Genomic DNA, 13,178 nt, shown 5'->3' with positions numbered 1-13,178 from the left:
AACTCCTCCAAGGTATAGTATAGAAAAAAAAAAAACCCGCTATTGTCCTTGAAGGGAACACTGCAAGGCTGCTGGTTCTGTTCTTTCAAGCAGACTGATAGTGTTTTGTCCTATTCTGTCAGTTCGTGACTGCTGAATGTATTCTAAAACATCTCAATTACTTTCTATTTTACAGACATTTTTATTAGATCTATAATATCATGCCTCATATCCTCAGAGTGTCCTCAGTGCTCTGCCATTGCTAAACAATTATCAGGAGGATGTATTTTCTCCCTGATGGATTCTAAGCTTTTCTTCCAGAGGCTAGATTTTATTGCAGATTTTATGTCAGGACAGCAGAGGCTCATTGTTTCTTCTTAATTGTTCCCACTAGAAGTCAAAAACATAAATAGAGAAAGAAGAGCTGGAGTGATAATCCAGGCAAGAGAGAGCAGGTTTTCATGACCAACATTCTCATAAAAATTCATGTTCCTGCTGACCTCCTTCTTGTTAATTCATGGCAGATAAACAGAACACCTATCTCTTTTTCCCTCTGTTATGATGCATTAGAGAGGCCAGGCTCATCTCTTACACAGTCTCTTTACTGCAGAATAACAGGCTACAGGACGGTAGACAGTTTTGCAAGCTTTCATATTTTGGCTGTTCTTTCTGCCCATGCCTATTACGTTGTCCTCTTCATATACTGAAAAACATAACCCACCTTAAGTGGTCTTAACCCCCCAAAAGGTCACAAACAAAAAAGCATGTTAATACTGTCCCCAGAATAAGGTACTTCAGACCTGTCCATTGTGCTCTGCATTTTCCACAGCAAAAACCCACGAGAACATATTCCCAGCTTTCAAGTAAATGTGTCAAATTCATTAATTTCTAATTAATATTAAGTCTAACCTTCCATTCCAGCTTTCACTTTCTATTCTTCTTAAGACTGTGTTTGAGAATGGGGATCCTGAAAATATGGCAGGAAAAGAATTTCTTTCCTCCAGTCATCGCAGTAGCAGTGTCACAGATATATGGGACTTCTTAGGAGCGTTGTACATGACATATTTAACTCATACAGTGGGGATTTTCGAATAGATATTTTAAGGAATATGTGTTTTAATGAATTAAATGGACAGCATGTGAAGGAAACAGGCTAGACTTCTCAGTTTCAGTATTTGGGAGATGTCCTACCAGCTGGCTGCTATGAAGTAGCCAACTTGCCAAGAGTACAGACCGCTGACATACTTTGGGATCAAAGGAGAAGATGGAGAACCTGGAGGACAACAACAGTTTGAGAAATTTAATGGCAAGACCATCACAATAGAATTCTTTAACATAATTACAGTGGGTCCTTACTCAAGCATGTAAGAGAGTAGCATTTGGTTGTTCACTAAAAGACTAATCACTACAAGGATTTTTCTGATTTTGGTGAAAAAATGTTGGGTTTATATCTGCAAAAGTCCCGTTATTTGAGGCCATTGCTACCGAGTTCGTTTTATTTATTGATTCTGTCATTCTGAACACCTTCTTCCCTGTGCATTTGACAAGCACTTGAAATACCACAACAAAACAAATGCACATGAATTCAACTAGCATCCTTCTGCACAAATGTATTATCTTCAGAAGCACCTACAGTGTTTTGGTACCAAGGCAATTCTTAAAAATGTCACTCAGAGAAGGGGGAGGGTGGAGTGCTGTCCCTCCCCAGGGCAGCATCATGGGCAGGAGCCTCTGCTGCGGTCACTCACATACTCTCCCATGCTAACGCAGTGCCTCTTGAGCAGATGTCTATGTGGTGCAATGCCTTTCACAGGCAGGATGTAGGGTCCTTCCCACCAGCCAGAGAAACTGGATTTTATCTACTTAGGGTGCATGGGAGAAGTTGAGCCAGCTCCTCCATTAGCCACCTACCTTCCCACTTAAAAAAATGAGGGGCTTCATTCTCACCAGGTAACAAATTTGAGGAGATAAATATTCATGGTCAATAGTAAAATATTTCATGTTTCAAATTCACTGGGTTTTTTTTCCCACCCAATTTCTTGCAAGGGTTGGCAGCTGCCTACTTCCTAATTCTGGAAGATGCCTGTGTGTGTGAAAATCCATGTCTTGGTAAAAAGGAGGCTCGCTACCATATGTTTGAAGTGCTCAAGCCAATGAGAGCTAGCCTTCAGCTTTAGATGGCTACAGGTATGTTGTGGGTCCTCCAATATTCCTTCTTGTAAAGATTAACACAATTGCAGTTAGCTGCATTTGCTGTATTTTGCATGTCCGCTCTGCCTTCTGCCTGGATCTACCCAGGGTTTAGGATAAGAACTGAACGTTTGCAATGGGCAAACTATGAGCACCGAGTGAGTTTCCAACCAAACAGCACAGTGCTTATACAACGTAGCTTGCTGAGTTGTGCTTCTGTGGGGCAACTCTGCATTTAAGTGTCTGAAGTCTCTTCATTTTCTCCTTTATATCAAAGACCTTTTTTGGTTTGTTGCCTCTCTCTTGTAAAACCAATATTGTAAAAGTCCTTGGAGCTTGGTTCTGATGTGCATCTCTGACCATGTGCGCAGCCTGCTCTGTGTGGTCCTGTCCCTGAGCTGCTTTTCCATGAATGGGCTCTGCTAATCTCGCAGCTGGGAGACTTAGAGTATTACCCACCTTGCATCTGCAGAAGTGCTGCTTGGTTATTCCTTCTGCCACTCAATCAACACAGCAGCCCTGTGCTGTACCACAGGGATGCTTGAGCTCAGGTCAGCCCACGCCGAGGCTCTCTGTGCTCTGCTCCAACCTGCAGAGCATTGCTTGTGCCTTCTTGCCACAGTAACAGACAAAGAAGCTTTTAGGAAGTTTTGTTAGGTTTGGTTCTCTTTTTTTTTCTTTTAGTATTGTGTGAGAGGCAGAACCCAGACTTGTGATGACTGATAATTGTCTTCAGAAGGTGCAGATTAAAATTTAGATTTTGTGTATCTATTTTTTGGTCTGCTTCAGTAGACTACCTTGGGCAGGAACCGTAGGACAATATTTGCCATACAATGTGAGGGAAAAGGAACCATGAAGTAAGAAGAGAGAATGTTATAGATCTGTTCAGTAAATCAGGCCCCCCAGGGAACCACCAGCCCTGATTGTCCCTGACCCCTTCTCAGTGCTCCCCCCACCCTGCTCACAGCCCAGGACCCCATGCCAGGCCCCTGGGGCTGTCAGTCTCTGCCCCAGCGATGCCACAGCAGGGCCGGTCTCCAGCTCCCCACAGTCCTGCCCTGCCTGTCCTGTCCCCATCCCCAGGGAGGTACATGCTGCCAGGGCTGGGCTGCCCGGTGCCCCCCAGCTGCCCCGCTCCCCTGGCCCACCGGGTGCCCAGGCAGCAGCAGCTCTGCCTCTTCGCCTGGAGCTGTGGGATCTGTGGGCCATGGTGCTAGGAAGAATTACTGGGTTAAAAACTGAGAACGCCAGAGATGGGTTGTTGGGAAAATTGAAGAGAACTATAAGAAACTAAGCATATGGCTACTAGGCCTGCATCATGTTTCATTTCACCTTCACATAATTACCCCCTCTCCCTCTGAGACTGGCAGGGACTGGGTTAGTGTTACACAGGGGAGCTCACATCTATGCAACAGCCAGAATATTCTCAGTTGCAATATGCCGGCCTGAAACTTCGCAGATGAAATTGATTCTTTTTGCTGTCAGCCCCCTCCTACTCTATTAAAATTCAATTTTATGGTGCAGCATTCCCCATGGACATGTTTTGTCATTTGTTTCCAAGACATGCTGGAAGCACATATGTGCTTCTAGCAAATGCTGAAACCTAAGAGAAAGCTTATAAACTAGCAGCAGCAGGCTATAGTATAATAAACTGCTTACCTTTTTGTTACCATATAATACGTGACCATTTGTATGTACTCATCTATTAAATACCATTCTGTATGCCAAACCTTTTAGTTCCACTGTATTAAAGTGCTCACTTGCACTTTTTTCTTTATTTTTAGGACTGCTAAAGGCATCAGCAGCAAATGAAGCCCAAAGTGACCAAGGTCCTGATCCTGCAAGTTCCCAAGTGTTGCCACTTCCCATTACCATCAAGATGCATGGTTAGAGCACTGTGAAATCTCTCAAGCAGCAGCACTTTTGAGATCAGGGGCTGAAAGAGTCTTAAACTTTGCAGCAATTCAAGGGAAGTCTGTCTCATCAAGCTGCGGGAATCATTGATGCTATTTTGACTGTGTTACCTCAGCATATGAAGGGAGATAACACAGTCATTGCATTGAAAATGTCTTCATCTACAGACTTTTTTTTCAGAAAAGAATCATGAAGGAGGGTTAAATCATCTGCCTGTTTCTGAAATAATCTACATTCCCCACATTTGGTGATGTTTCTGATCAGGCATAGCTTTTGATTTTCATCTGCAAGCTCAGAAAGGCAGACTTGGAATAGTTCGTCTATAGATTTCCATCCTCTCCTAACCCAGATCTTTGCAGAGTGATTAGAGCTGCATAACAGGGCTGTCAGCTTTAATGTGACAGCTCAGTTCTCCTGCATTTATTCTAAAAATGGTGCCACTGGTTCATTTCGTACAGCTCCTAGACTTGATTTTACTGGCTATACACCTCCTGTACATTTCAATGTCTTTAGTGAACCCCAGGCATACCATCTAAACATACAACTTCCTAAACCACAGTTTTCTTTTTTAAGAGAATTAAAATTTCATCATGCAGCCTGATGTTTAACATTTTGCACTGAATATCAACGATGTGTGTTTGAGTTTCCAGTTCAGATTGGCCGTTTTCATCCAAGCCTCCTGAACGTTTGCTGTATTTTACTTACATTCTAATTATTATCTTAAAGCCTAATTGTGAGGATTATTTCTTCATTTAGTAGCTTCAGTATTCTGGCAGTCATTATATGAATATTATAAAGGAAATCCAACCCTAAAACCTTGTTCATTTTTTCCCCAACTGTATCAATGACTCAGTAAAAGAGATTGCTGCTTCCTATGTATCCCCGCTTAGTCAAGGGCAGATAACTGATGGTGCTACCATCCTTTCCGCTTCAAGCACAGCCTGGTTTGTATCAGCACCTATGCAAAGAGTACTTGCCTGTGTGTAATGATTATTAGTTCATCATAAATTAAGCAAAAACCTAAATAAGATGGTAATTCATGCAACGTTTTCCGTCACAATTTCAAAAGCTTATTATGAGTGGTGTTGGCTTAAAATGTCTGTCCTTAATTCCAATAATATAATAAATGTAAAATACCTGCATAGCGTGATTTAAATACTTCAATCAGCCAATTAATTGTCTTCTACAAAAAAAAAACAACAAACAAACCACAGAGAAATAAAACATTTCCCATGAAAAGCAAATGGTCAGCCCTGAGGTGGTCAGGCGGTTGCACTAGATGATCGTTGTAGGTCCCTTCCAACTGAACTATTCTATTCTATTCTATTCTATTCTATTCTATTCTATTCTATTCTATTCTATTCTATTCTATTCTATATATCAGAAGCTTTCTGCTTTCATCTTTCATTTTCTTACTGCTTTTGATAAAAGTTTCCTTGTTTTACATTTTGTTCCTGTGCTATTCCTTTTTTCTCCTCTTACATGAATGCAAACAACCTCTCCTGCTCAATGACTGGGCAGGTCCATCTCTGGCAATATGTCGTCCCTGACAATGGTCTCTAGATACCCACTGTCGTGACAATAATAATGACAGTTCCTGAAGAGGATTATAACACAAAGTATTCTATGATCATCCTATTTATAAGAGTGGCTTATTATTGTATGTTTGGGTATCACCTTAAACACTGAAAATTATTTGAGTCCAGCTAACAAATTTTTGTTTATAATGAGGAAGACTGTTAATGTCATGCTCCTCTGAGCTTGATTTAGAACTGAGCAGTGAAAGTATTTACTTTGTTTAATATAATAAATCCCAAAACGTATAGGAGGTATATAGCCACTATAATCAAGTCCCGGAGCCCACATTTAGTGCTCACCTCTCTGACTGTGGTCAAATACTGAACAAAGATTCCATTAAAAAACTATAGGAAAGAACAGAAAGTGTCTGAAAGAAGATATCCAGAAAGATGCTGCATTCGCTGGCTGAATTTCTTACATTAGTATATAATTTATTACATTATTATGTTATATTATTTGATATTATAATTATTTATATTATATTAATTTCTAATAATGTCTATTACTTGATATGATATGATATGATATTATATGATATAGAATCCCAACATTAATTAAGCCATTTAGGAATCCACAGTACAACACTTTTTTTTTTAAATACATGCTTAGCATCTTGCAGTTTGTCACTGTTTTCTATATATGTTTATTTCATCAGCAGTATATTTTAATAACTTTATGGGAAAAGCTCCCTGTATTTAATTTAATGTAAATACTTGGGGTCCAATTACGCTGTGGAAAACTGCTTGTAGAAAAGGCTCCCTTTAAATGAAATAGGTAGCATCTTTCACCACTGCAAGGGCACTTCCAGCTTCCAATGGCCAAATGGAGAGTTGGTTCACCCTAGGAAAGTGAGGGTGAAATAGCACAAATATATTGGTTTTCTGATCCTTCCTATCAAACACCATCATTGGGACTATATTTAAGACTAGCAGCCTCCTGGAGTATTTCGAAGGGAGCAAGAGGCAGTGTAAGGAAAGAGCAGGCTTCCTTGAGCAGATTCATCCTGTTCCATACTAACGGTCCTGCAGAACAACTACCAACTGCATACCAGTAGACAATATTGTGGCTTGCTATCCCAGATTTACTCAGGAGGAGGGGGGAAGAAGACAGCTTTCCCTTTTAGTACCCCTGTCCACATTGTGTACACTCCAAATTACAGTGGTTGAGGGAGCACCCAGACATCAGATAATAGCTCACCTGGGATTTCCTCACCATTTTTTCCCCTCTTCTAGGAGGATCGCTGATACTGTATGGTATCTAAAACTCCCTGGCATGATATAGAGCAGTATTTGAGAAACAGTAAAGCATGGTATAAATAGACACTGTGTCTGACTTTCCTCTCTTCACAGCAAGGTAAATCAAGATGACCACTGCTGAAATTCAGAAACACATCAATATAAAAATGGTGTAAGAGCACTGTCAGGCTCTCTGAGCGATCCACAGAAACAAACTGCCTAATGTGGCCGCTGTGGCTATTTCTTTTTACTGGCTGTGCAGAGAAGAGGAGCTTGACTGTGCTCAGTAGTGAGGCAAATCACATCACCCACTGCTCGCTTGTACTAACAGCACTGACTGACGTGCCATGGCACATTACGCAGTCACGCAGTCAAACTGCTGCTGTCCCCAGCCATCCTGGCTAACAGATGCTGCCACCTGAGAGTAAGGACACCCGATCCCCCCCACGAATCCTCTCCTCAACCACCATGGCTTTCAGCCCAGGAGGCTGAGGACTCACATTACCTTAGAAGAGATGTCTGAAGCCTGCAGGGGTTCAGGATCTGACCCACAGTGAGGTCTGATGGCTCTGCCTTCCAGAGCAGCGACCCCTCTCAAGAGGGTGAGGCAAATGGTTGGGAGCAAAACCACATTTAGTCACTCAGGTTTTATTCATATCCATACGACTGTCAGAGCCCTGAAATATTATCACACAAGTAGTGACTGCAGCTACAGGAGGCACTGTATGACCAAATTCACTATCTTTGATTTCTGGTATCAATGCTGCCTATTTAATATTCTCCTAATGAGTTTGCTTTGAGAGCATTTTCAGATGGATTGTATTTTTAAAGACAAATTCCATGGAGCTGTTTGGGCAGGATGGCGCAAAGTAAAGCATTCGCATTTTTCCACCAACTGTGGCTTTCACTGAGGAGGAATGACTTGGATTATCCTTATAAAAACTAGCTCTAGTTTGACTTTAGGTATCATCCCCTGCCCAGCATAGGGGAAGAGCTGTTTGTCATCAGTTTAAATATTTTTCTCTATGTTGTTAAACAGTGCATGTTGGGGCATCACAGCCTATCTTAAGCATAAGAAGGTATGAAAGGAAACCCGTAACAGTGTCGTGATCCTGTCTCAGCTAAAGGCATATACAATAGAGACGCCTCTCTTCAAAAAGAAAAATGGTCATACCAACATAATGTTTTCTCCACAGTTTTGTTCACATTGGATGGAAAAAGGTCATTCAAGAACCTCTCCCTGTTATTGAAAGTGTCTCGCTAGTTTCACTGAATTTTCCCTGTGGTCGTTTCCTCTTACGCTGAGAGAAGACCTAGTAAGTAAGTTTCTATAAATGCTGATGGCCTACAGCATGGGATTAAAATGAAATTACTGAAGCAAGTTTTTCACTGTTGCTGCTAGGCTTGCCTTGCAATAGCCAAACCAGAAATGGGAGACACTGATGGAAGTGCAGTAGAGGAGGTGTGCTGTCATAGCTCAGGGAGTGATCTTCCACCAGGCAGGTGTTAGGACAATGAAAATACGCTGGACCCCACAGAGAAGAAAAACCTACACAACTGGTAAAGAAGGGCATGTTTCTGAGACCAGTGCATACTTAAATACTCAGGAATACAGTAATGCTGCAGTAGTTTGCTCTGCAGAAACATGTTATGGAAATGCTTCCAAGAAGGAGCAGCAGGAACAGACTGGAGGGGAGGCCGTCTGTGGGGTTCAGTCACCCAAACTCACAGGCTTTCAGTCACCCAGGCTGGTCCAAACTGTGAGAGAACTGGGTGCTCTCCATCTAGGAGTGAATGCAGAGAGAAAGCGTAGACTTGGATAAACCCTTGCAGAATGACACGTTTTATACGTTCAGTTCGGTATACACATTTAGATGGACGGGTGCCATTTCTGATACAGAAAACACAAGGCTCAAACAGTGACGTGAATAGAAAATGTGGTGTAGGTAGCGAATAATGCATATAGTTACTCATAGCTCCTCTGCAAACAAACTCAGAGAACAGGAACACGATATGGTTTCCCCAGATGTTTTAGCCCCTGATATTGAAGCTAGTTTTTTTGGTGACTGTGGAAAATTTCAGAGAGGCCTCAGTATGGTGGCAAATCCATCTCATAATGTATTCATTAGAATAGGATTAATGAAAACTGTGTATGAAAAGTAAAGGACAAACACAGCTTTTCTATAGATATTAATTCTTGTAAGGTTAGGTAGGGTATTTTTGACTTAGCACCTATTTTTGTACTGAGACATGCCAATATTTTCGCTTTAAGTTTGGCCTGCCCGTGAGAGCAAATACTTAGCTTTAATTGCAATATTTAGTTGCAAAGGTAAACATTGTTTACTCGCACTTTTAGTTGGTTTAAGTGGTAACACCATAATACAAAACTACTACTGAGCCATGTATGTTAAATGTTTTTTATTTCACTGTCACATTTCACAGTTTAGTGGAAGAGAGGAGCTAAAATAGCTGCACACTCATCCCTAGTACTGAACCATGTGTATGGATGTGTATTCTATAAATATATCTTGCCTTTGCCAAAGGTTTGATTTTTCCCCTAATAGTTTGTTAAAAAAGGTAAAATTCATGCTGCAGAACAGAGAATTGTAAGACTTTGTGCTACTGACTTCCCAGTTAAGCTGTTTCAGCTCACCTGAAAATTAAAAGGTGTCCAGACCTTGTGCCCCTTCTCACAGTGATTAATGGGAAGCAAAACAAAGGGAAGAAGATCTGTGTGACCGTGCTGTTGGTGAATTGTGTTTTCCTTTTGTCAGACTAGAATCTAAAATAATTTTCTAGTGCATGTGGTATTTAGCCAATATTACAGGCCCATCCCTATTTCATGCTTAGTAAGTAGCACTGGATGAAACCTCTTTGGTCAATATGGAAAACACACATCAGCTACCAACTGTTCAATGCAATCATGCAGAAGAGCATTTTCTGCCATTGATCAACAATAATTCCTGGCATTTACAAGGCATCTTTAATCTGAAAGCCTTAAATTGCTCTGCAACGATAATAAATTCTCAGAGTACCCCTCTGAATTAGGTGACACAGCATTTGATTTACAAATGAGCAAAGTAAAACATAGAGGAGTGGGATAACGGTTCAAGGTCAGAAAGTGAATTTTTGCCAGAGTCCAGAAAACCATCTAACCTTACAGACTTTTTGATTTGTGGAAAATAGGTGTAAACTTTGTTACCGAAGCGGGTTGTCAGGTTTGTATCTGCTGTTCACTTACTCTGCACTGATGTTAACCTGCCGGCAATGGCAACATAAAGCAGCGAAGAACCATGTTTCCAAGCAAGCGTGTTACAGATTAGGAGAGGGCAGGGAATGCTTCAAGTGTGGAAAACTTCAACTTCTGAATCACCACTAGCTTTTGAATGAAGAGCTCTAATGCAGAGACACCTTAGCACGCTCCCGCCTTCTAGTTCTTGTTGCTTGGTGGCAAAGGGGACACTCGCTTCTGAAGAAGGATATTATTATATCCTGCACATGAACTATATATACAGATAAGACCTCAAGTTTAATGGCAAAAATTCTCTGTACAGATGTCTCTGAGAACAGAATTGGTTTCAATATGTGTAGACCTGTGAAGAACAGGGTATAAATACCAAGGCAGACGTCAGCATATGCATTTACAATACAGTTCAGAGCCACGGGATGAAGCACAGCTTCTTTAGACTTGCAAGGAAAAATAATCTGCATAGTAAAAATACTATAAAGATTTTTGGTTATTTTGTCACCCTTACTTTTATTATAAATACGAGTGAGGAACTGCCGTGATTGACAGATCCTCTATTTCTGGGGTTTGCAGGGGGTTGAAAACCCTCTTCAGGCAAATCAGATTGCAAATTATATCTAAGCCCTGGTACATTTAATAATATACACAGTTAAAAAAAGATCCTCTCCTGTATATTCTGTGTCTTGCTCTGCTCTTTTAGCACTTCAGTACCTTATGGTTTCAAGTCTCTGCTTTCAGACCTGTTTCACACCCCCAGGTTCTAAATCCTATGTCATTCTTCTTCCTGAGAATATGAAATATAAATATACAGCAAAAAGATATTTATGGTTTATCGTTTTAATAATGCTTTAGTCAGATTTTATTAGTGCTTCTTTGTTACATTTTGTACAAGATAGGAAAGAGTAATGAAGAGAATATCATTGCGGGGTTTTAGGCTGATGAGCTTAATGTATTGTGACACAACAAAATGTGTTATCTAAAGGTCCCTTGCTCACAAAGGCAAATGAGATTACCATAGATACAACAATATCAAGCAGCGGTCAAACTAGTGATAACATCCTGTAATTGCAAAAACATTTTTTATGAAGTTTGAAATAAAGAGCTTTAGGATTCCCAGTCTTGGCTGTATGTGTATTACACAGCTTGTAAGAACAGAAATGACAAACTAAGCCTATTTTCCCACACGATGTAATCTGACCCCCAAATCCGCAGCGGAGGGTTTGGCCATCGGGACTGTGTGTGCGACAGGACGTGAGAAATCACCGGTTCGGTTGGGGCAAATATTTGGAAGGAATCCCTTCCAGGCGTCCTCGGAGCCGTAAGAGGGTTCAACCGTTCTTGCAGCCGAGAGCAAACACCTTATAAAAACTCTCTTGATTTCTCCCCATGTTCCCTTTGCTGCCGAGTGGGCACGAAGGTAACTTCCAAAGAAAGCTGGACAGGCATTACCTATAACGTCTGGAACCAAATCAACGTTGCATGTACAGGAAAGCTCTCCTTTTGCTCTCGTTCCAAATTTTAAAGAACTTACTTTAGCTGAAGTCTCTCCTCAAACCTAAATGATACTGAATATTCGTTTCAGGAGCACTGACACTGATCCAGACAACAAAGTCGCCGGCAGAAAGACCTGCGCTCTCTCCGGCTGGCGGCTGCCTGCCCCGGTGCGGGAAGGCGGGCGGGCGGGCGGGCGAGCGGGCAGGGCATGGACGAGGTCTAACCCGGAGACACGGCCACACAGCCCCGAGCCTGCCCTCCGCTGTGGAACCCGCCCGCCGGCTCAGCCCCAAGCAGCGACCCCAGGCCCGTTAGCGCCCGTTGCGCCGCCGCTCCCGGCGGAGGCGGCTCCCCGGCACCGCCCTTGCCCAGGCCGCCGGGGAGCGGCCGGGGGGGGCCCGGCTCGCCCCGCCTCCCCTCAGCGGGGCCGGGGCCGCCTGACGGCCGCGCGCCCTCTCTCCACCGGGGGCGCCGGGGGTGGGCGCGCGCGACCGACGGGCCGACCGAGAGAGCGCGGGTCGGGCGGCGGCGCGGCGGGCGCGCGCGCATTACCCGGCATGCAGCGGGCGGCGGGCTCGCACCAAGATGGCGGCGCCTCTGGAGGAGTACGAGAAAGAAGCGGGCTGCGTCCCCATCCTGCACCCGGAGGTGAGGGCGCCCCGCTGGGCGGCGGCGGCGGGCGGGCTCGGGGCGCGCCCGGGACGGCGCCCCGCCGCCGCCGGAGGGGAGCGGAGCGGAGCGGAGCGGGTGCGCGGAGGGCGGGAGGTGCGCCGCCGTTCCCTGCTGCCGGCCTGGGTGTGCGCGGCGGGGCCGGGTGGGCCGGGCCGCGGGAGGGAGGAGGTGGCCGGGAGGGGCGGAGGGTGCGGTGCCGGTGAGGAGGGCAGGATCCGCCGCGGGCCCTCCCGTGGCGCCGTCTCCGGAGGCGGCGGTCCCGCCCGGTACCGGGCCGGGAGGTGAGGCAGGCGGTGGGGCCGCCTGTTGTGTCCGGCCCGCCGCGACCCCGCCGCTACTCGGCGGGCAGGGCCGCCCCGGAGCGCTGCCGCCGCACCGGCGGCCCCGAGCAGCAGCAGCGCCCGGTGTACGGGCGGACTCGGCCCTGGCCCCCGCCGCCCCGGGGGGCGGCGGCCCGGGAGAGGAGGAGAGGGAGGAATAAACGCTTCCTCGTGCGCTTTGGTGGCCCGGGCCTGCGGGTCGGGCCCGGTCCGACCCGTCCCGGCGCCGTGGGGTTTATTCGGGAAGCAACGGTCCGCCTTTGCCGATGTGTTGGCCGGGCGGTGGGGGGAGTGCGTACGGGTAACGAGTAGAGGTCGTTCCGAGTCACATCTTTACCCTTGTTTTGTGCCACCCACCTTTGACAACGGCACGCCTGCATTCCTGAGGACTGCTATGGTTGCTTTGAAATGTATTTTAAACAATTTAGAAAACCTTTTGCGTGTGGACTTGACACCTGATACGTTAAGGATTTTAAGAATTGATATTTTCAGCCCACAAAAAAGATCTGTGCTTATGCCAGGCTCCAGGTTTGCTAAACAGATGGTACG

General features: G+C 44.6%; 1 protein-coding gene across 1 annotated transcript in view; it reads left to right on the top strand.

Annotated features, from left to right (window-relative positions):
• Positions 1-12,070: 12,070 nt before the first annotated feature.
• ZDHHC17 (zDHHC palmitoyltransferase 17) overlaps positions 12,071-13,178 on the top strand; it is a 74,851-nt gene continuing 73,743 nt past the window's right edge. The window contains exon 1 of the mRNA XM_075080756.1: positions 12,071-12,285. Within this exon, the coding sequence (XP_074936857.1) occupies positions 12,223-12,285 (63 nt within the window). The 5' untranslated portion in view covers positions 12,071-12,222. The remainder of the gene's footprint in view (positions 12,286-13,178) is intronic.

This window comes from Phalacrocorax aristotelis, chromosome 1 (genome assembly GCF_949628215.1).
Source record: "Phalacrocorax aristotelis chromosome 1, bGulAri2.1, whole genome shotgun sequence".
NCBI classification, from domain to species: domain Eukaryota; kingdom Metazoa; phylum Chordata; class Aves; order Suliformes; family Phalacrocoracidae; genus Phalacrocorax; species Phalacrocorax aristotelis.
Note: the sequence above shows the minus strand (reverse complement) of the source record. Positions and strands in the feature narration are given on the sequence as shown.